The 22116-nt window shown below is 47.9% G+C and overlaps 1 protein-coding gene across 1 annotated transcript; it reads left to right on the forward strand.

The window, feature by feature from the left end:
* The first annotated feature begins 557 nt into the window (after positions 1 to 557).
* BAMBI (BMP and activin membrane-bound inhibitor) lies at positions 558 to 10126 on the forward strand. The gene is made up of 3 exons (XM_015421413.1): positions 558 to 971; positions 7382 to 7669; positions 9287 to 10126. Exons 1-3 carry the CDS (start codon positions 896 to 898, stop codon positions 9703 to 9705), a joined length of 783 nt encoding a protein of 260 aa, XP_015276899.1. The 5' UTR covers positions 558 to 895; the 3' UTR covers positions 9706 to 10126.
* The last annotated feature ends 11990 nt before the right edge of the window (positions 10127 to 22116 follow it).

Below are 22116 nucleotides of genomic sequence, written 5' to 3' on the forward strand. Positions count from 1 at the left end.
AATGCTTCTGTCTCACCTCCCGGAAAGAAATGTGCAGCGGTTCTGAAGTTTTACTCCCCCACACCCGCCGTGTTTTTTGTTTTTTTATTGGCTTGAATGAACTTTCATAATAGCTACCACCACGATAAACCCTCAAGTGATGAGATTGGAGAATCGTCGCTTTCCTGTCCTACCACCTCCACGTGCTCTTGGGTCTTTCTTGCTCTTAACAAGGAAGTTACTGGTGGGATCCGTACGTTCCCCTCCAACAAAAGGTGCCTTTGCAAAGAGGGTGCGGCGCGGCCCGGAGCAGTTAATTGAGCCCCACAGACGGGCATTTATCCCGTTTGCGCGACTTAATTACAGCGCTCCAGCCCGGGAGAAAGTCGGGACGGCAACGCGGCGTGACACATCCTCTCCGCCCTTGTCCGCGGCCAGCTCCTGCTGCTTTGAGTGACACGCCGGCGCCGCCTATGACAGCCAGCCTGGGGGAGAGAAGGGAGGGGCGAGGGGCGGGGCGAGGCGGGCCAGGCGCTGGGGCGGAGGCATTATTTACCGAGCGAGAGCTGGCCGAGGAAGAGAGCGGAGTCGGGCTTCCCCGCCGGTCTGTCATGCGCGCTGGCTTGAAAGCCTCCTCGTAAGCCATCCCCGTGCTCCGCCGCCGAGACTTCCAGGGCCGCCAGATGTGGCTGCAGCTGGGCCAGGGCTCGCCTCCCGTGTAAGCGTGCTTCCTCCAAGCCCCGTCGGCCGAGCCTGGGCGTTCGGGCAGGGACAGCCGCCCAGGGCAGCCTTCCGCTCGCCGTGGTTCTCGCCGGAGTCAATGCGCTGTCCGGCGGCGGCTCTTCTCTGCAGCGTCGCCCGGTGAAAAGCGAGCCCTGGAGGGAAGTCGGCGGAGCGGCCAGGTGGGAGGAGGTCAATGGATCGCCACTCTAGCTGCCTCTTCATCTGGCTGCAACTGGAGCTGTGCGCCATGGCCATCCTGCTGACGAAAGGTGAGCCGGCGCCGGGGGCGTGTATGCGTGTGTGTGTGTGTGGGGCCGCATCCGAGGGCTGTGGCGGGGGCAGGGAGCACCGGCGGCTCCGCTCCTCGGCGGCTGGGCAGCACGGGGACTTTGAGCTGGAGGGAGCCGCCGCGGAGGGCCGGCGGCGTGGGACGGAAGCAGGCGCGGCGGGCGGACGTGGAGGGGCGGTAGAGGGCCGCGGTTTTGACAGGCGCCCCGGGTGGCAACGAGCGAGGTGTGTCCGTGTCCTTCCTTCGGTCCCGTCGAAAGCGAGGGCAGCGGACGCCTCCTCGGAAGCCCGGCTGGCTTTGCTCCCTGTTGGAGCGGCCAAGGGTGCTGCAACCTTCCGCACGCTTCGGCGAGTGCCAGCCCCGTCGGACTCGGCGAGGGAGTCCAGTCGGGGTCAGTTCGGTAGTTGGTCCAGGCGGGTGAGGTGCTGCGCACTCCTCTGCCCGGCGTGCATGCCGTCGACTCGACACCGTGCCAATGGGTTGCGCCCCCTCTTCGATGCGAAGGTCCAGAGGCGGGAATCGGGGAGGCGAAGGGGGGGGAGGGTTTGTTTTGCAGGACCCTGTGTGATCATGGGGTGGGGAGAGAGAGAGAATTGTGCTAACAAAAAAATCCCACTCGGGGAGAAGGTGAAGCGCTGCCGTGTGGCGACTGTCGGGCTGGCCCCCAGGATGGACATGAGACGGGGCGTACTTTGGGGCACACCCCTAAAGAGGCGTGGGGAAGGGACGGGGACCAGGAGCTGAGTGGAAGGCTCGTGGGGCTCCTGAAAGGGCAACGGCGCCTTGGGCTCGGGGCCTGCAGCTGGCAGTGGAGGGGCAGCGTGTGGCGCGTAGAGGGCCTCCCAGGGCCCGGGCGGTGGCTTCCAGGCCGTGCATTTTGCCCAGCCTTTCTTCCGAGTCGGGCTGGGGAGGGGAGGTTACTCTGAAGGCAGGCGGGGCACCCCAGGCCACTGTAAACATCCGTATTGAACCCGAGGGTGTTCCCGAGGAGACACGTGTTGAGGATCGCCACGCGAGGCCGGGTCAGATGGAGGTGAGCAACCGGGGGAAGCTCCTGAAAGCGCGGGGTGGGGGTCGTCGTCGTCGTCTTCCAAGGCGCAGCCCGGCGTGTGGCTCTCGGCCTCCCTCGGCCTTGGACGTGGCGGGTTAAAGTGGTGGCGGAGCTGCGTCGCCGCCGGGCCTTGGGGGTCGAGACTCCCTCCCTGTGCGGCCATTTCCTCTGCAAGGAGGAAGTTGGGCACTCCCCCCTCCTTCCCTCCCTCCCTCCGCTGCCCGCGCCGGGGATTTTCCTCCTCCTCTCCCTGGCTGGCGAGGGCGGCTCGTTGCGCCGGGCCGGGCGCTGCCTTTGAAGCGGCGTGCCAAGGCTTTGTGAGCGTGTCGGGTTTCCTCCTGGGCCGAGCCTCGCAGGCCAGAACAAGCTCGCCTGTTCTTGGAAGTGGCGCTGCTTGGGCTCCTTTCCCCGCGCGGCGCTCCCCGCCCCCTGCGTCGCCGGCCCGGCCCAGCGGCCCTGCTGCAGGACGGACGGGAGGGAGGGAGGGAAGTCAGGCCGGAGGGGGCACGCGGTTGTCAAAATGTTTTTGTTAGGCTCTCGTGAATGAACTCCTGAAGGCTTCCAGCCGGGGCCCTCTCTCGCCCGCCCCTCCCCTCGAAGCCGCCCGACGAGCGAGGGAGGGCGGTTGCTGAGGCTGAGCTGGGGAAGAGGCGCTGGGTTCCCCCTAGGGCACCTCGGCGCCCTCCTCCTTCGGTACTGGGCTGCTGAGGGAGCCGCGAGGGCGAATTAATCACGCCTCAGCGCATTTCCAGCCATTGCTTTCGCTTGGTAGCGACGGACCTTCTTGGGATCCCTTGAACACAACTTTGTTGGTCTTCAAGGTGCCGCTGGACTCGAACTTTGTTCTTCTTGAGGCTGTGATCCGAAAATGGCCCGCCTCACAGGGTGGTTGTGAAAGGCACAGCCCTAGCCTTTGCATGTGTAATTGTTTCTGCCTAGGAACTGTCAGTGCCTCTTACAACAACTTTGTGAGGTGGGTAACTTTTCCCCAGACAGGTTTATTGATTTTGTACATTGCTATCACAGGAGCTTAGAGCCCGGCAGTACATCTTTCTCCCTGCCTCCCTTTTATCCTTGCAACCAATCTTTCCTCTAAGATGAGTTAGTGTGAGCTAGCTCACAGCTTTTTACCCTCCGGCTCACACGTTTTTGTTTTAGCTCAGGAAGGATGGCTCCAGAGCAAATGAATATATGCAGTAGCCAAATCACCTGCTCACAACTTCAATGCCAGTAGTTCACGAAGTAGAATTTTTGCTCACAGGGCTACTCCACAGCTTAGAGAAAGCATTGCTTGCAACATCCCTGTGAGGTAGTTCTGCTGAGAGGGGGCATGACTGGATCAAGGTCACCCAGTGAGCTTCCTGGCTAACTAGTCTGATACCCTCAACACCACACCAAACTAGTGCTGTTGCAGAATTTCAAGAACTTCTGGGGGGAGGTAGTTAATACTCATACACAGTTCAATCCTAAGCACAGTTGCACTGCAAAATTCTGTTCAGGATTGCTCTCATCACTGGGTTGGCTCATTATTTTTTTTGCCATTGAAAAATGCAAACAACTTAAAAAAAAAGTGGGCAGAGGAAAGTCAATCTCTCTCTCTGTAATTGCCACATTTTGTGGAGAGGAGGTTAAAGGATAAGCTAGCACTGCTGATGTGCTCCAGTATTTATTTATTTTGGAAGGAAGGGTGTAATTAACCCCAAATAACAGCCCTTGAAGCAAGCAGAGGGGAGTCTTCGGGCCCCATCAAAGCTGGGCAGAAAAAACGAGTGACAGAGAATAATGTGCAGTTGCAGATACTGAAACTATGCGCCTGATAATGATATAATTAGGGGATCATAGACTTCTGGCTGCTGTCGACTTCAAAAGCTTTAAGAGAAGCCTGCAGTCTCTCCTGTAGTCACCTTGACTAAAAGCAGACTTTTCTTTCTTTCTTTCTTTTTTTTAAACAGCTACATACAGTAACAACAAAGAGGAGGGGAACAGAAAGGGCATTGTTCACTGTTTGAAAATACCAAATACCCTCTTTGGCCTTTTGCATAGCTCAGGAAGAAACTTTATGAATTGATAGAAATAAAACTTGTACTTAAAAACATAGTACAAGAACTCCATTCTGTTCCTCTAGAGGGGGGGGGGAAAGAAAAATGTGGCTCTAATTAAAATGGAGTTGTAATAACCCGATGACTAGCTTGTCATGTTTTGTTTATAAGACTGTCTTGGGTCAGGAAAAGATAGAATTTTAAACAGAGGCCTATAAACTATTAAAACAAAAACAGAGCTTCAGTATTTCTGTTTCCTCTGCTTGTTGCTATGTAAGGCCCGGGGGGGGGGGGAGAAGGAAGGAATACTAGCTTGTGCAGCTTCTTTTGGTGTCTTTTTGTTTGTTTGTAATCTGTCCATACCTTTATTGTATGAGCATAAGGTGTTCAGATGTTTGAATCAGCTTGTTAGGCCAGTGTTTGCTGTGAAAGGGTATTGGGAACCCCTGTGATGTGGATCAGGGAATGACATATTTCGAGGGAAGAGAAGTGTTTTTTAAAAAAATGAATGGTTTGGATTTTCTTGATACCAAATCCTGAAGAAGACACTTAGTTCAACCTATTCCATGTCTCATTCTGGATGCCTAACTTGTCAGCATGACCTTTTAACAAAAACCTTGAAAAATTACTCTGGTGGAAAACCTCAAGGGACTGGAAAGCTTGCAAACTTTATGAGCAACCGGCTGTAAATGAAATGGCAGGTTTTTATTATTTAGTGAAGTATTTCAGGGACAGAGTGCATGGAATGCTTCCTGTCAAACTAACTAGTTCTTTCGGTGCTTACTAAGCTTTTGAACTTCATGAATTCTTCATGGCTTTCAGCTCTTGCTCCATGAGTCAGTCAGGGAGTCTCCCTCCCTCCCCTCACAAAGTACAGGGCACTGACTGCATCATTTGGCTTTGATTAAGCAGTTTATTAAAAGAGCAGCAGAAGTTTTACAGTGCAGAAACCCCAACAGCATCATACTGAAACATGAATTTAAGACCATTCTAGAAAGGGTGAGCCCCATGTCCCTTAGGGTTTTTTGTTTGTTTTTGCAGTCCACATCCTAAGCAGAGGTTGAAAGATCATCTTGTATGTGACACAATATAGCCTAGATGGTAATATGCCATAAAAACATCTCTAGGTACCTAATTAATGCCTAGGTCTAAGAACTGTTGATTTACCATGGGGGTATGTTGCTGAGAGCTTGTTCTTCAAGCAAGGACGACAAATACCTTGAGGCTGAAATTCTGTTGGGGGGGGGCGCACAGGGAACTAAAGGCTCCCCAGTACTGTGGTTAAAAGTACACTAACCTGCGATAAAAGTTTCTGGAAGTTGAGAAGAATCCAGTCTCTTTGGTGCTCTGAACAGATTCAGCAGATTCAAGCTGAAGCAACTAGAAAAGTAAAAGGAATACATTCGAGAGTGCAGATTTTTTATGGAGCACTTTTTAAAGCACTTCCTTCAGAAATTTTTGAGGTTTCCTGTGCGTTTTTATTTCATACAAACAGTAGAGGATTTTCAGTCTAAACGTTTACCCTTCTTGACCACATGATGGATTGCGTAGAGTGGGGGCAGGGGGGGAGGAGGAGGTTTCAGTGTAGCTGTGGCCCCTCCCTTCTTGATGAACTTTCATTTAGGTTGAAAGAGGTTGATTTTGGCAAGAAGCCCCCCCCCCCAGTTGTAAACTACACAGTTCTTGTTTCATAATGAAGACTAGAAGACCTTTTGCATGGGAAGTTCCTTTTTGCAAAGAAGTGGTGGTCAAACCAGATGCTAGGAGGAAAAGAAGAACGTGTCTTCAGTGTGAGGGTTCCAGCAATATCAGTGTGTGGTTACTGCTGGAGTCAGGATGCTAGACAAAATGGATCCCAAAAGGAAGTGCTTAGAGAGAACACATTCCTGACTTACAAAAAAATAGAACATGATTTTAGTCCGTCATTTCATAAGGTGTTGGCTAAAGCTCTTAAATATTGGCACCGAACCCAAAGGTAGTAAACAACTCTACCATTCTGGTTAAATATTTATGCATGGCAGAATTAAAGCGAGTCTGACTTTTTTTTTTTAAAATGCAGGGTTGTTTTATGGAGGTATTTTATGGAGGCAGTGTAATGTGACGTTAGCATGTTTTGGGGGGAATGCCATAAATATCTGTTATGTTAAACAGCAGATTTGCAGAAATGGTCAATGGAGTAACTGCAGTCTGAAAACCAGAAATGAGTTAGTATGCAGTGGTGACTCGCTTCACTGCCAGGGAAGTGCAAAGGATTTATGATGCTACCCACTGTCATGTAGAAGTGTTGTTTGGTGAGATGATATTATGGTCGCTGCTGGCTACTTTTGCCATGGGAAAACCCCCTGTATTCTGTGCACAACCCTGTAACCATGCAAGGAATACAGAGTTGCTGCTGGCCCGCTGATTTATGTGCGGGGTGGCTGGTTGAGGGGCTTTGCTCCGACCCACCAGAAAAGGTCACCAAAAACAGTAGCAGCTTCTCCATGCATTGGCCTTTATGTAGTTTGTTTACTGTTTGATCCATAATGTTTAGACTTTAGAACACCTCATTAAGCTGTCCTTTACTGAATCAGAGTATCGGTCCATCAAGGTCAGTACTGTTTACTCAGCCTGGCAGTAGCTCTTCATGGTCTCAGGCAGAGGTTTTTCACACCACCTACTGCCTGGTCCTTTTTCCCTGGAGATTCCGGGGATTGAACCTGGGACCTTCTGCATGCAAAGCAGAGGCTCTTCCATTGAGCCGCAGCCCCTCCCCACAACCTTGCATTTGTTGTATTACCTTTGCATCCTGTACTTCCTTCAAGTGTGCCTCAGAGGAGGTTTTGGAGACCGTATAATTTTAAGGAGCTTGGAGGATGGCAAGGAACCTTTTGCCAGCACCACATTCTTGGTTGCATTTGGCCTTGTAAGTCTTCATGTGATGCAGAGGGTTCCTGGTGTTGCTGCTGCAGCATTGATGACTCCTGGGGGTACCTCTAGGCAGCCTGATGTAGTGGCTACAGTGTTTGACTAGGATCTGGGAGAACTGAGTTTTAATATTTGCTTTGTCATTATATCTTGGTGGTCATCCTTGGGCCAGTCCCACTCTCTCTCCTCCCCCCCTTCCCCTTCCCCTCTCCCTAACCTATCTCACAATGTAGTTACCAAGATAAAGCGTATGAGGGGGGACAGATGCTTGTAAACGGCTTTGGGTCCCCATTGGAGAAAACAGTGAGATCACTATCTGAGTTCTTGAGTTGCGCTGCTTAGAAGCTAGGGGTTGAGAACACAGGGGAGGCTAACTTTCCTTTCTTGTTGCAGGTGAAATTCGATGCTACTGTGATGCCGCACACTGTGTTGCAACAGGCTATATGTGCAAATCTGAGCTCAACGCTTGCTTCTCTAGACTGCTTGATCCACAGAACAACCATTCTCCACTTACGCACGGCTGCTTGGACTCTCTTGCCAGCAAGCCAGACATCTGTCAGGCCAACCAGGCACAAAACCACTCTGGCACCACCATACCCACGTTGGAGTGCTGTCATGAAGACATGTGCAATTACAGAGGGCTTTATGATGTTTTATCTCCTTCCAGAGGAGAACCTTTGGGTAAGGAGAGCCTTTTTTTCCTGATGTAGCCAAGCTTGCTTGCTGTGAGCAAGGCCTCATATGTCTGCAAGTGATATTCAGTCGTAAATGTAACAGGGCTCATTGGAGAGAGGGAAGCCTGTGGTTTGCCTTATTTCTCTGTCTAAGTAGCATTTTTGTCTACGTTAGTCTGAGACACACAACTGTTCCCTCTGCCCTTTTTCACAGGCCTGGCATCTTGCCAAAGAAAACTAGTTCATGTGGCAGTGCAAGTTTAAAAAGTTGATGTAACTAATCTTGATCCAGGGGAAATACTGACGGTTTGAGCTTTAATGAAAGAAAACACAAACCTCAGTTTAAAGTGATGCTGTTTATTACATTGTCTATGCCAAGGTGTAACTGTTAAAAGAGGAGAATCCCAAGAAGACTCTGCTATTGCATAGTGTGGATGCCTAATGTGTGCCAGAAATTTACCTGCCTTGAAACTTGGCGCTGCAATTCCTCTGATGCCCTGGGGCAGGTTACTGGAGAGGCAGCTTGCTTCCCCCCCCCCCCCAAAAAATCTGCTCAGGGGCCCTCCATTTAATTGAATGAATGGAATAGACCTGTTATCTATAATATCAGAGTCAGAGTTAATATTTTGTTGTATGGCAGAAGTGGCTTCTGTTAGTGATCAGCAAGATGATTCTGTTTGTTTTGGAAGGGGCATTTTTTATGCCTTGTGTTCCTATAGATACTAAATATTAAAGCAACAGTAGAGCTCTGCAGTACTGTAATTTGTATTGCCTGGCACTTGAGTTCATGTGCGTGTGTCATTTTGTTTTCAGTAAGCCTCTCAAAATGCAAAGCAAAATAGATGCATGCATGATTATGCATGTATGATTATTAGACCCACCACAGTTTTAAATTTAGTGCTAAACTAGTTGCCAAATCTACCACTTTTCCTTACCAGGACACCTAATAAGTCATATGGTTAAGTCATGTAGAGAAATTACTTTAATGACAAAGTATTTTAAAAGTGCCCTATAAGCTGAGAAAACATAAACAATTAGGAAACTAGCCTGGAAACTGTTACTTTAAGGTGTCAGTGGTCTTTTTTTTAATTGGAGAACAGTTTGTGTGTGTATTGTAGAACAAAGATTGAATCTAGTGGCACCTTTAAGACCAACAAAGATTTATTCAAGGTTTAAGCTTTCATGTGCATGCACACTTCATCAGATACACAGTGCATGCACATGAAAGCTTAAACCTCGAATAAATCTTTGTTGGTCTTAAAGGTGCTCCTGGACTCAAACTATGTTCTGCTGCTTCAGACCAACACGGCTACCCAACTGAAACTGTTTTTATTATGTGTGTTGTTATGTTAGATTGAGTTTTTAATGCTGAGTTGTAATTATCTTTTAAAAGTTTTTAATTATTTTATAAGCCACATCAGGCACGTTCCTGGAGAGGTGGCATAACATTTTTCTAAGTAACCCATTAGGAAAACTGTGTGCTGCTTTTAGTGTTACGGGCCAATGCAGAACACACGTGAGGCTTAATAGTCGCTTAAGACTGACTCTTCTTCATCTGGCCCTACAAGTTTCTAGGTGGGGCTGTGTGATGCTGAACCTTACAATTTTTCCTAATTTTTTGTAGGACAAGGAAGCAAATACCAGCATGATAACAGCAGAAACCTCATCACGAAGGTTCAGGAGCTGACCTCCTCCAAAGAACTGTGGTTCAGGGCAGCCGTCATCGCCGTCCCCATAGCTGGCGGACTCATCCTGGTGCTCCTCATCATGCTGGCTCTGCGGATGCTCAGGAGCGAAAACAAACGGCTGCAAGACCAGCGGCAGCAAATGCTCTCCCGTTTGCACTACAGCTTTCATGGGCATCCTTCCAAAAAAGGACAAATGGCAAAACTAGACTTGGAATGCATGGTGCCCGTAACGGGGCACGAGAACTGCTGCATGACATGCGATAAAATGAGACAGACGGACCTCAGCAATGACAAAATACTTTCGCTCGTCCACTGGGGGATGTATGGCGGGCATGGAAAGCTGGAGTTTGTGTGATCCCTTCCTCGGCTTTTATCCCACCCACCCCTCTCTCTATATATCTATTTTTAAATTTTTGGTTTTAAAATTACTAGGAAAACTTTTCAAAGGCCTTTGGGTTCTGCTGGACAGGAGCACTTTATATGGGGAAAAGCCTACACTCATTAATCATTTTTTTAAAAAGAAACTAAGGGACCTATGCAGAGAGAACCTTGGATACATCTTCTGAAGGATTCCAAAAGTTGATCTTATTTGCACAGAGTAAATACACTCAAAATGTGTTGTTTGCTTTTAAAATTATGAAAGCAAAAAACGAGAAGTTATACACACTGTTAAACCAGGGTTGTCTGAGCTGTAGGGAGATGGGAACTGAGTTATACTATTAAACTGTATGCAAGTTCTGATGTAAAGATTTTTTTAAAAAATATATTTTGTCTGAAACCGATTTCTGGGCTTGTGTGTGTGTGAAACACTGACTTGCTTTTACTTTCTTTTAGTGTGTACTGCGTCATGGGAATTTAACTATTCACCTAAGTAAACACATGCTAGCCCGATCTTGGAAGCTAAGCAGTGCTGGCCTTGGTTAGTATTTGGATGGGAGACCACCAAGGAGGGCCAGGGTTGCTGGGCAGAGGCAGGCAACGGCAAGCCACCTCTGTTAGTCTTTTGCCTCGAAAACTCTGTGGGGTTGCCGTAAGTCGGCTGCTGTGACTTGATAGCACTTTCCACTACCAACCACACATACAGAGTGTTTTTCCTTTCCTCTATTAGAGTCTCACTGCTTAAACTGTGCAAATAGTTTCCTTCTGTCCCAGATGGTCTCTGTTCCTGCAACGGCTGGCAACTGCTTCATTTTGTCATCAAATGCTAATGTATAACTTGGGTTGGTTCAATAAATCCTTAGCTAGGCAACGTAGAGGACAACAGGGATGGCATACTTCTGTATTCTTGGATATGCAAAACGTATGGAGTCTTGTTACTACATTTTCCTTACCAGTATAACTGAAGATCAAAACCGTTTCATCCCAAACTTGCAGGACCCTGAATCCAAAATATAGCTGCTTCAGGGAGTAGGGTCTGGCTCGTAGTCCACCAGGCATAATTGGGAAGGAGGCTAGTCTGAGCTCTTCTCCTTGAGCCACTAGTTTTCCACCGGCAGTCTTTTCTTTTCATTGGAAAGTACTAAAACACAGAGAGGGAAGGTGGCATGGTGTATATAGCCTGGAAGCTGAGCAGCATCGGTACTTGGAGGATGAGGGACCACCAAAGAAGACTGCAGAGGAAGGCAATGGCAAACCACCTCTGCTTCTACCTTGAAGGAGAATGACATTTTTCGCTCAATGCAATATAGTCCAGTGGCTTGTTTCCACTGAATATAATTTGACCCTTAATCTTGTTTTTCCCTTACCCTTCTGTTGCCCAGTGATTCAAAACAAGATAGATCTGTGCTGTAATCAGTATAGCACCCCTCCCTATTTCCCTTAAGGTTATAGCAGTAGAAATGAAAACAATCCTATTCTTCCCGGAGAGTTTAAAGGGGCAGATTATAAAAACAGCTGAGGAAGCTTTTAAAACTACAGTTAGCTGTGTAGGTAAAAGTTTATGGCCCTGAATGGCGGGGTTGGAGCTGCATGCAAAATGTGGATAACCGCAAAGTCTGCTTCACATACTCCAGTACGTGTTAAAGATTTCTGCCTCCTGGTGTGGCTGTGGTCCCGAGCCTGAGTGAAATGAATTGGGCAGTTGAAACCAATGGGACTGAAGGGTGGTTGATCTTCTGTGGATTGGGGCCCATGTGGTTCTTAGGTTCAGAAAGTACTGTAAAATTGTGACTACTCCTTTTTCTGCAACGAACACAGAATGGAGTTGTCAAATGCATTCGTGGAAGTAGAAGTGTGTACGCACCCAATACTGTAAATCATCAAGACATGTGCAGCAAAATAATGCAATTTGGTTTTTAATCACTTACCAGATTCTGTAGATATGCAGGAAGTGGTTTTAGGCATGGCGTTACCCCCAGGTGGGTGCACTGTACACTCGGAAAGATAGGCAGAGATCAGTGTGAACCTCTCTGCCTGTGGTTTGTAAAGTACACTGCTACCTTGAGAGGCTGTTTAGGTGCTAGAGCTGTTGAGAAGGAGTACGCAGTCTTGGAACGGGTTTTAATTATCGAAAATCCCAGATGAGGATAAAAGTTAACTACCTAATACCATGACTGTTGAGAATGGCCAGAAGGGAAAGAAAAAAAAAAAGAGTGGAGGAAGATGTTTGCTTTGCCAGTTGAACTGTCTTGCTGGGGATATTTCCCCCCCTTCCTGTTCAGGTACCCCAAACATTTGGACATGGCCAGAGGTGAAAGCTCTTGGGCATGAGCCGAAGGGTTCTTGAAGCTCTGGCTCTTAACCCAAGGCCCAGGCCTTCAGAGGAGCTGGTATATAACTCCAGAACCACCTCAAGATATGGTACTGTTCTGTTATTTCTTTATTTGCATATAGTATTTTCTTTCTTTTTTCAGGGGGGTAAGGTGCTTTGGATCCCTGCAGGGAGAGAGGCAGGGCACAAATGCATAAATAAATGGTGTGTTGAAAATAAGGGAAATCGCAGAAGTAGGGTGTTGCTGCAGTCTCTTCTTAGGTCAGCAGTACATTCCACCTTAGAAGCGAGCAATTGCTGGCTACATGTTTCAGCGATCTTATTCTGAATGGCAGAGAGAGGATGGAAGGAAATCCCCTAAATTGGGTGGAAAAAAACCTGCCCTAGTATCAAATACAGCTTTAGTTTTCTTTGTGTCCCTTCCTGGTTTCCCCCTCTGAATTTATTGGTTTTTTTAAAAAAAGCAAGAAAGGGCTGTGGGGTTTCCTTCTGCCTCTTCTGATTCCAGTCTTCCCAGCATTTCTAGGCCTCTTCTTGACTCCTGCTTAACTGATTCTATTAAAAAGCCCTTACACCACAGGGGGGTTTGACCTCCTCCCGAAATACTGAATGCGTCTGCTTTGGTAATCACAAAGGGCCCCTCCTTGAAAGGGCCTGTAAATCTGGTTTCAATATTGGGTGATTACAGGCTGAGTGGGGAAGCTTGAAAGGAACCAGCCCCTTCTGGTAGCTGGAGCACTGGGCAGACTTATCTGGGTGGCAAATCTGGGGCTCGCTGGCAGTCTGACTTACTCCAGTGTTTACAGCTGCCAAAGCCAATAAATTCAGTCCAGATTAGCTTGCATGTAAGTGAGATCAGAATCCAGCCCAAGAGGTTCAGCAGTGAAGGCTTTGCTTTCTTTTGCTTCAGGGCAAAGAGCAACAGAGAACCCCCCCCCCACACTTTCCTGTGTGTACAAGAGGTTTTTGGAAAACAAACCTTTTGTTCACCTAAACCAAGCAGCAGTTCCATTATGGTACTTGTGGCTGATGGGCAGTAGATTCAGGATAGACAAAAGACCTTGTGTGCAGCTGTCTTCTGGAACTCACTGCCACAGTATGTAACAATGACTGACAGTTTAGCTTCAGGAAGGTTAGGACCATCCATGCATACGCAATCATTGGGGTCCATGTGAGGGAGAGGCAGGGTTGACACAGGGGTCCCTGTTGTGTGGTTGGCCACTGCAACAAACAAGATGGTGGATTTGATAGATCATTAATCTGTTTCTGTAAGGCTCTTCTTATATTATTAGGTTTGCTTATTCTGTAGTAGGATCAGCTGGGACTTCGGCAGGAATGGCTTGCTTTCTACGGTTTGTCTCTTGCCATAAGTGCTTTGAGCTACAGACTGGAATGAAATGGCTCCTCCCCCACTCATCTTATTGGTTCATTGTCACCTGTCAGGGGCAGTCTTAGTGATTCTGACTCTGAAACCCTGGGCAAAAGTCCAGGATACATACATAAAAAACACATCTAACAAACACACTTAAAACTAAAATGCTCATGCAGTACAATAACATAACAACATCAATACACATATGTTAGAGCAAAACACAACATAGAGGAGGAAAGAGGGTCACTGAAGGAACTCCAGATGAAATGAAAAAGTCTTCACTTGGTGGTGAAAGACGGCAAGATAAGAGGACAGGTCAGTCTTTCTGGGGAGAAAGTTCCAGAGTTTTGGTGCCATAACCAAGAAGGCCATCTTGCCATCTGCCTGATCCCAGAAAGTGAGGGCACCCAAGCAGGGCCTCGGAAGATGACCATAGTGCTCTGGTAGGTTGTAAGGGAGTAGGAGTCCTGCAAGTATACTAGTTCCAAGCCATATAGGGCTTTAAAGGTCAACACCAGCACCTTGAATGGTCTTTGGAAGCAGATTGGGAGCCAGTGTAGGTGGAACAAGACTGGAGTGATATGGTCCATACAACCCACTCCAATCAACAGCCTGGCTGCAGCATTCTGCACCAACTGAAGTTTCCGAACACTTGTCGCATGTTTCAGTGTTAGACCTTAGCTCTGAAAACATGATTGGTGGGTCATAACAAAACTGGATCTCCTGTCTGTTCACCTACTATCACTTGATGGAAAAGGTTTCAGTTACTTGGGCCAACTTTCCCCAGAACGGACTCCTGGTTTAGGTGGGCCTTGGGTGTCTGTAGGCCCATTGTTGCCCTGCTGCTCTTTGAACACCATCCATTTGCTCTTCTCCATCCTTTACACAGTTTTTTTCTAAGATGTAAAACTACTAGCATATGTTTTCATATATATGTTCACTCATACAGAGAGAGAGAAAGAAAGGGAAGAGGCTTAAGAGCATTCCAGTTCTTGCCCCCATCCTGAGCCTACTGCCACCATTCCTCCTTATTGTTCCCCAGAGCCCCCACCCCTGGCACCACTGAACCCACTGAAGACCTGCAGCCTGCAAGTGGCAGGCTGGGCATTTGAGCAGTGATGGGGGTATGATGCTGGTGGGCAGCGTTACAGCTGCTGCAGTGCTGGCCTAGCTCAGGTTCCCTTTTCTCCCTAGCACTGCCACGTGCATCAGAAATCTTTGAACCACCAGCAGGTGGTCAGGAGTCCAAGCACAAGAAGTGTAAAGCATCTGAAAAGGTGGAAGCGAGTGGCAGCTACTCTCTCCATTGGAAAATGCCGCCGCCATGCTGTTGCATTGCTGTTGCATTGTGGCTCTTGCTATGCTGGTTGCTGGAGCAGCGCAGCATCAAGCGTCAGCCAGCAAAACTCCATGTTCTACTTAGGTTCACAGCATCCTATACGTCTGCCTGAACAGGTGGGCAAGCTGAACCGAACAGAACAAAATTTGAGTCAAGTGGCACCTTTGAGACCAACAAAGTTTTATTCAAAGTGTAAGCTTTCATGTGCAGAACACACTTTTTCAGACAGAATTGGAATAAAATCTCTTCAAGAGTTACTTACGGCAAAAAAGAGGGTGGAGGGCAGCCGTTAGGAGAGGCGACACAGAGCCCAGATGCATAGGCAGAGTTGAAATTGGAATGGGTGGCCAGTTTTGTCTGAAGAGGTGTGTTTTGCACACAAAAGCATACACTTTGGGTAAAGCTCTGTCGGTCTCAAAGGTGCCGCTTGACTCAAACTTTGTTTTGCTGCTTCTGACCAATATGGCTACCCACCTGGATCTATCTCCAAGCTGAACCAAAACATGAATGGACAGAAGCGTTCCTGGTGTCTCCAGCTGGCAGTGTTTCCTCCACCCCTAGCTGGTCTTTGAGCCCTGGCTGATATCTGACCATGCTGATTATGGACCTGCCGTAGCCTCTGTTGGACCTCGACAAGATGTGAGTGTTTGCAGAGGAAATGGAAGTAATGTGCTGGATATGGATGCTCTTCTAGGCAATGGGATTGGGGGAATGCTAGAGCTGGCTTCCCAGTCATGATTAGATTCTCCAGTTCACGTTGGTTGTGCTGGGCTTGCCACGTTGGACTGTGGATCTGCTGAGATTCTCTGGTATGATGTTGGTTCTGTTGGGCTTGTTTGTTCTGTTTGCAGTTGGAAGCTTGTGGTCGGTGGTTGCTCTTCTGTGTTTGGCTAATGGTTCTTTGCCCAGGAGAAGATATGGAATTATTGTCCTCATAGGAAACAATGGAGACAAGTAGGATGGCGAGGGCACCTTGTTCAAGGGCCCACAGAATTAGACCCCTGAATTCAATATGATCGAAACTGGGGGGTTCTTTAGTTAGCAGGCAGAACTAGGTTTCTTGCCATTTTGGTATTATTTGCTCAAAAAACAGGCATTCCAGCCCCCTAGAAGAGGTCTGGCAATGTGAATAATGGACCCCCAATTTTTCAGAATTTCATCCCCTCCCAAATCCAAATTCCAAAATGGAATCAGAGACCCAAATAATCTGGAATACTGGTATGGATACCATTTCCAAAAGCCGAAGTTTTTCAAGTGCATGTACCTACTCGCAACCACCATCACAACCTCAATCCTGTGAGGCTGAGAGAAAGAGAGAGTGGGACTGGCTCAAAGACATCCCCGTGAGCTTCCATGTCAGTGTAAGGACTTGAGCATACGTCTCCTCTGTGCCGTGCTGGCTGTCAGACTGAATCTGAGGCTACAATTGGAGAGGCCAGTGTGAGAAGTACAGGGGCACTCCTGCTTAGTTTCTAGACAGTTTACTTTTACCTGGTAGGTGTCAGTTTACTTTTACACAGTAGGCCCAGAGTACATGAAATGCTATTCTATTTCTTTAGGCTCTTAAAAAAATTATAAACTCTCTTTTTTTACAAACTGGGGAAAAAGTAAAGTGCTCAGTGCAGCAGTTCTGGGGATGACAACAACCCCTGGATCACTTTAAGCTCCGGTCAGATGTCAGCAAATAGAAGCCCAGTTTGTATTCTGCCGCATGCTGCCTCTTCAGGAGCATCCCTTGCAGCCAGTGGGTCGACGGCCAAGGTGTTCCAGTCAGCTCACTGTAGTGAATGCGGTTCTGCTTGAACTCAGGTCTCCTCTGTTTGAATCCCTGCTTGGTCACTGAGACTACTGAGTGACCACAGGCCAGCCCCGCTCCTCCACATCCTAACCTACAAGGTTGTTGTGATGATAAAAAAGGAGGAGGGGAGCAGGATGTAAGGATAAAATGTAAGGATAAACCTGTTACTGTCCCCCTCCCAAACTCCTTGGAGGGATGCGTGGGAGAGAAAGGCGACGAAAAGAGACTGTGGGGCGCGTTTGACCATCTTACAATGTTGCCTAAATGCTGGTTTTAATGCTATTACACGGTAATAGCATTAAAACTAGCACTTACTCAACAGTATAAGAACCGATAACTAATCATATGGGTAACACAGAAAGAGCCAATTGTCTTTTGTGGCATTTAGATGAGGGCAGAATTTGGCCCCCTGACTTCAAGGGCGGTATCAGAAGATTAATTCCTGTAGAACAAAGTCCTGTTGTCACAAAGAGGCCATGGTAATGAAAGCCAGCCTGAGAGAATGGATGTGTCTGCGGTAAGCAGGATTCTCACATTATTGAATTTTTTAAATAGTTTCCCTTGAGGCATCAATGGATTCCCTTTTTTGTCAGTGCGCCTGATCATATATTGTAAGCAGTGGGGCTCTTCTCGCTCTGGCTATAGGGTTTCACTTGTAACTGGGTAGGCTGAGTCAACTGCCTTATGAGATTGCCATAAAAATAACAGCCCCTCCCCCCTGCCCCCAGCGGATTACAGTTATCTATCTTGGGGAGCCTGATGTCTCCAACGATATGAACCCAGGCTCCCTCCAAATAAACAAACACTGTCCTTTCTTTTGTTTCAGCCACAGATTTTGTTTCCAGCTCTCCTAAGCCCTGTGGGGGAAAGTCTGAGTTAAAATAAACAGCAAATAAAAGAGGAAAAGAGAAGGTGCGCTCTCTCTCTCTCTCTGTCTCTCTGTCTCTCTCTCTCACACACACACCCCTGGTTGTATAATGAAGCAGAGCAAAAGTTGCTATGGCCAGCCACCCTTGGAAAGAGGAATCCAGTTCCTGGCTACTAGCTCCGGGAGAAGACACTTTGCCTCCCATTTTCAGAAGCCAATAACAATGAAAAACGCCTCCACTTTTGCCGCTGCACAACTGATGCTATCTTTGAAGCATTTTGATATTTTTAGAAGGAGGCCACGGCCTGCTGGCCCAGATCCAAGCCACCACACAACTAGTTCAGCTGGTGTATAAGCCAATTAAGGGTGCCAAGTTTTGATTGACTAGATTCTGGTACATGGGCAGGTCCATGGTGAGTCAGAGGATGGAGCCTGGTAGACTCCTTTGGATCAGAGGGTGGTGGAGCTGACAGCACGAGCGTTCAGCCCTGTAGCTGGTTCTGGTAGGCCCTGTGGCTGAGTCTGGGCATGACTTCTAGGGGCACGGAGGTGAGAGGGAACCTCACAGGAAAGCAGGCAGGAGAGCCAAATGCCGTGTAGCCACCACCACCACCACCACCACCTCAATTCTGTCTCTTTTTTTCTTCAGCTATGCTATCTCCCTTGATTCAACCAAGACCGATCAGGGTAGGTGAGGAGGAACTATACACATGCGTGCCAAAGACCAGTGGTCTTCAACTGGTTGGGACTGATGGGGGGGGGTCAATTTAGCCTTGGTTGTGGAATCTTTATAAAGCTGCCATTTTCCTACCTTTTGGAAAGACCTACTGAAGGAGAAGAAGAGATTGGGTTTATACCCTGCCCTTCACTCGGAGTCTCAGAGCGGTTTACAATCTCCTTTCCCTTCTCCTCCCCACAACAGACACCCTGTGAGTTAGGTGGGGCTGAGAGAGCTCTGAGAGAACTGCTCTTCAGAGAACAGCTCTGAGAGAACTTGTGACTAACCCAAGGTCACACCAGCAGCTGCAAGTGGAATTAAACCCAGTTCTCCCAGATTAGAGTCCATGCTCCTAACCACTACACCAAACAGTTAGTGTGCATGCCTAAAGAATAAGGGAGCCACACCTCCTGCCTCTCTTTGCATTTGGCAAAGTGAGATCAGTTTATGGTTGACAGGGTTTATCCATGGGTTTGTCCCATGGCTTATTCCTCACTACACTATACCTCTAGGTTCTCAGCCTGAGTTTCCTGTCCCCAGCTTTCTTGGTCTGCTGTCCACAGTCTTGGCTTCTACAGCAGTGAGGTCATAATTTTGCCTCTCCTCTTCTTGCTGTGTCTCTGATATCATTGAGTTGCAGGTCAGATGGTCTGGAAAGGCTAAAGACCACTGCCATAGATACACATGCAAAATGGTGCATTGCAGTTGAGCTTAACTGGTGCCTTAACTTAGAAAAAGAAGAATTGGTTTTTATACCCTGCTTTTCACTACCTGAAGGAGTCTCAGGGCGGCTTTCAATCACCTTCCCTTCCTCTCCCCACGAGAGGCACCTTGTGAGGTAGGTGGGGCTGAGCGAGCTCTGAGAGAACTGTGACTGACCCAAGGTCACCCAGCTCACTTCATGTGGAGAAATGGGGAATCAAGCCCGATTCTCCAGATCAGAGTCCACTGCTCTTAACCACTACACCAAACTGGTGCCCATGGGGAGGGCAATGTAATTCATGGAGTGCAAATACCACTTCCAAGTTTCATTCACGAAATCTTAGTGGTCAGTCAGTCCAAAATGTGTGGATTTTACACATCAGAATCTGCCATCAGGCCAGAAAATCGTGTGGACTCTGTGTGTGTGTGTGGTTCCTGATCCACTGGGAGCTTTCCCAAGATGGGCCTTGAGCTTCTGTTTCTCAAGCAGCCACGTCCTCCCACCCACCCTAGCTCTATGCAGATGACCCATCCGCATGTTTGCTGATAGGGTTGTGAGCCTCCAGGTGGGCCTAGAGATGCCCCAGATATACAAGTGATTTCCAGATGACAAACACCAGTTCCCCTGGAGAGTGGACTCTATGGCAGGGGAGGTCCCTTCACCCCCAAAATCTCTAGGAATTTCCCAACCCAGATTTGGCATCCCCATATCATTCAAGACCAAAAAGATTGGGGGGGGGGCACAGCAACCCAATACGGGAAAGTTAACCAAAGAGGTTGGGGGGAAATAATAATCAAATACAGCTAAATATGCAGTGCTAATGTAAAAATATACAACATATTTTAATTATGCATAGAAAATATTAAAATCACAATAAACCCCACAAATCTGTGGTTCTGAATATAAGTACCTATACCTAATATCAGGACAACTGTCAGAATACATAAATACAGGTTAAAAAGTGCAAATACAAGAACCAAACTCATTTCAGCTAGAAAGCCTTCCTCAGTGGTAAAATGCAAGCTGAGCACTCCATCAGTATATTTCTCCTTCATCATAGTTCCCCCTCCCTGGCAGTCCTTAAGCAGCGGCTGGACAAACACTTCTCAGGGAGGCTCTAGGCTGGTCCTGCACTGAGCAGGGGGGTTGGACTAGGCGGCCTGTATGGCCCCTTCCAGCTCTGGGATTCTATGATTCTATATACAGAATGGACCTAAAAACAATGGTCCCGTTCACACGCGGCGATTTGGTCCGGGAGCGGGCCAGTTCGGGGCCGGATCAAACCGGCGCGATCACACCACAACATCTGGGAAGTGTCCTGCTTCTGTACCCGAACTGGCCCTTTCCCGGGAAAAGCCGCCGCAAACTGAACCACCTACCTTGGTGGTTCATCCTGTAGCTGCGGGGCAAACCGGGCGTTTGATCGCCGGCGCGTCCTTGCGCCGGCACAACCCCGGCCCGGAGCCGAACTGCGCATGCTCCGACATGCGCAGTTCGTCCGGCTCCCGGTTAGGGCCGTATTTTCTCCCCGGCGTTTGATCGCGCCGGGGAGAAAAGGCGCCGCGGCCAGGGGATCCGTGGGATCCCGCCGCGGCGTCTCAACGTTGGCGCGGCTTTTAAAAGCCGCGCCTTAAGAGGCATTTCCCCTGCCGTGTGGCAGGGGCCAACAATGATCAAATACAGTGTAGACCTAAAATGGCAGGGGTAAAAAATAGAAAATTAAATTATGTCTATAGCTGTCGATCAACCCATTTTTTTTTAAAAAAGGAAATTATTAATATTTTAAAATAAATGAAAACCAAATAACTACCTTACCCACACAGAGATGTTCACCCATGGAGTAAGGAAGAATAAATATTCTTAAGATGTAACATGGGCCACTCATCCAAGTGTGTTTTATTTCATATGCCCATGAATCTAAAAACAATGCGCATCACGCATGGGCACTTCCTCCTTTCATATTTGCCCTGGGCAGGCCACTCAGCAGTCACAGGGAACTTTGGAAATGGGGGGCGGGGCCATCTTCCTCATGCCTGCTTTGCTCCCCCCCCCATGGTGAACACATGGATGGGTCGTCTACACAGGGTCAGTAGAATGGCAAATCCCGTTTGAAACTGGGGGGGGAGTTCTTTCAAAGCAATTTGTGACATGGCATGGCAGTCGGTTGTTGAAAGACTGGGCATGCACAAACTTTTGAATCTGCTTGAAGCAGTCCCTCATAACTTTAAAGGGAACCGGGGTCACAACAATGTCATTGCCAATCCCACTGTTTGTGCAATGAGGATGGCTTGAGCAATGTGAGCTATTTAGAGATTTGTAACCCTATCACCAAAGTTGGGCACGGCAGTTTACATTTCTAGTGCAGACATGCCCTAAAACGAACCATCAAACGTAACTGCTGAGTTCTGAATATGCTAGTTACCAGAATATTAGTTTCAAATCCTAGCAGTTCTTCAGACCCTTAAGTCTTTTACACATTTGTGTTGACTAAATCAAGTTTTACTGATCATGTGAAGCAGAATGTTTTTCTTACAAGGTAAGGGGGGGAAGGGTATCTGGAAGAGCCAATGAAGTAGAGTAGTGACATACTGACGTTTAGTGAAGGGCTCATCTGGAAATGCCATATACCTTCAAAATGCACAGATACAAAAATGTTGTTTGCATAAGGGCTGGCATTAATGTGGGTTAGATCCATCCAGCCAACTTTTTCGTTCAGCCGGCCTCACTCAGACCCCCTCCTTGCTACAGCCCTCATCACACATGACGCTTGTCCATGAAGGTAGCAAGATCCCCAACACAGATGGTTTGTCACCAAAGGGGACCCTCTCCCTTTATTACCAGTGGGAAAACTGGTTGGATCCGACCCAGTGGTTTTGACTAGGTAAACGTCAGGCAATGAGACTTTTATTTTAGATGCAATTTTCTGGATCAGGAAGAAAGAGGAGTGGCAGCAGCAAAGGTTCAAAAATATAAGAATTTGCACCAGAACATTTTTAGGCCTTTCTTTGGCTTGTTAATTTGTTCTGTAAAGGTAATAGAAGTATTTGCCAGATCAAGGAAAATGAAAGGAGTTCATTCTGTTCCACTTGACAGATCAATCCCATGCCTGACAGGTCACCTAGGACGATCGGTCACAGGATGCAACTGGTATGTTTGTGCCGGAGCCAGGATCTGTCTCTGGAGACAACCTTAGTACAGTAGCCATTGGAGGTGCTGTGCCCTCCTGTTTCTGCTGCATAGAAATGCCTCACAAGGATG

Source organism: Gekko japonicus, unplaced genomic scaffold (assembly GCF_001447785.1).
Source record: "Gekko japonicus isolate JY-2015 unplaced genomic scaffold, Gekko_japonicus_V1.1 scaffold725, whole genome shotgun sequence".
Classification (NCBI taxonomy): Eukaryota; Metazoa; Chordata; class Lepidosauria; order Squamata; family Gekkonidae; genus Gekko; species Gekko japonicus.

Excerpts from the sequence above, each read along its gene's own strand:
- BAMBI (XM_015421413.1), top strand. The coding sequence starts at position 896 with ATGGATCGCCACTCTAGCTGCCTCTTCATCTGGCTGCAACTGGAGCTG. Across the intron at positions 972-7,381 it reads GGCCATCCTGCTGACGAAAG|GTGAAATTCGATGCTACTGT; the intron begins GTGAGCCGGCGC and ends TTCTTGTTGCAG. Across the intron at positions 7,670-9,286 it reads TTCCAGAGGAGAACCTTTGG|GACAAGGAAGCAAATACCAG; the intron begins GTAAGGAGAGCC and ends AATTTTTTGTAG.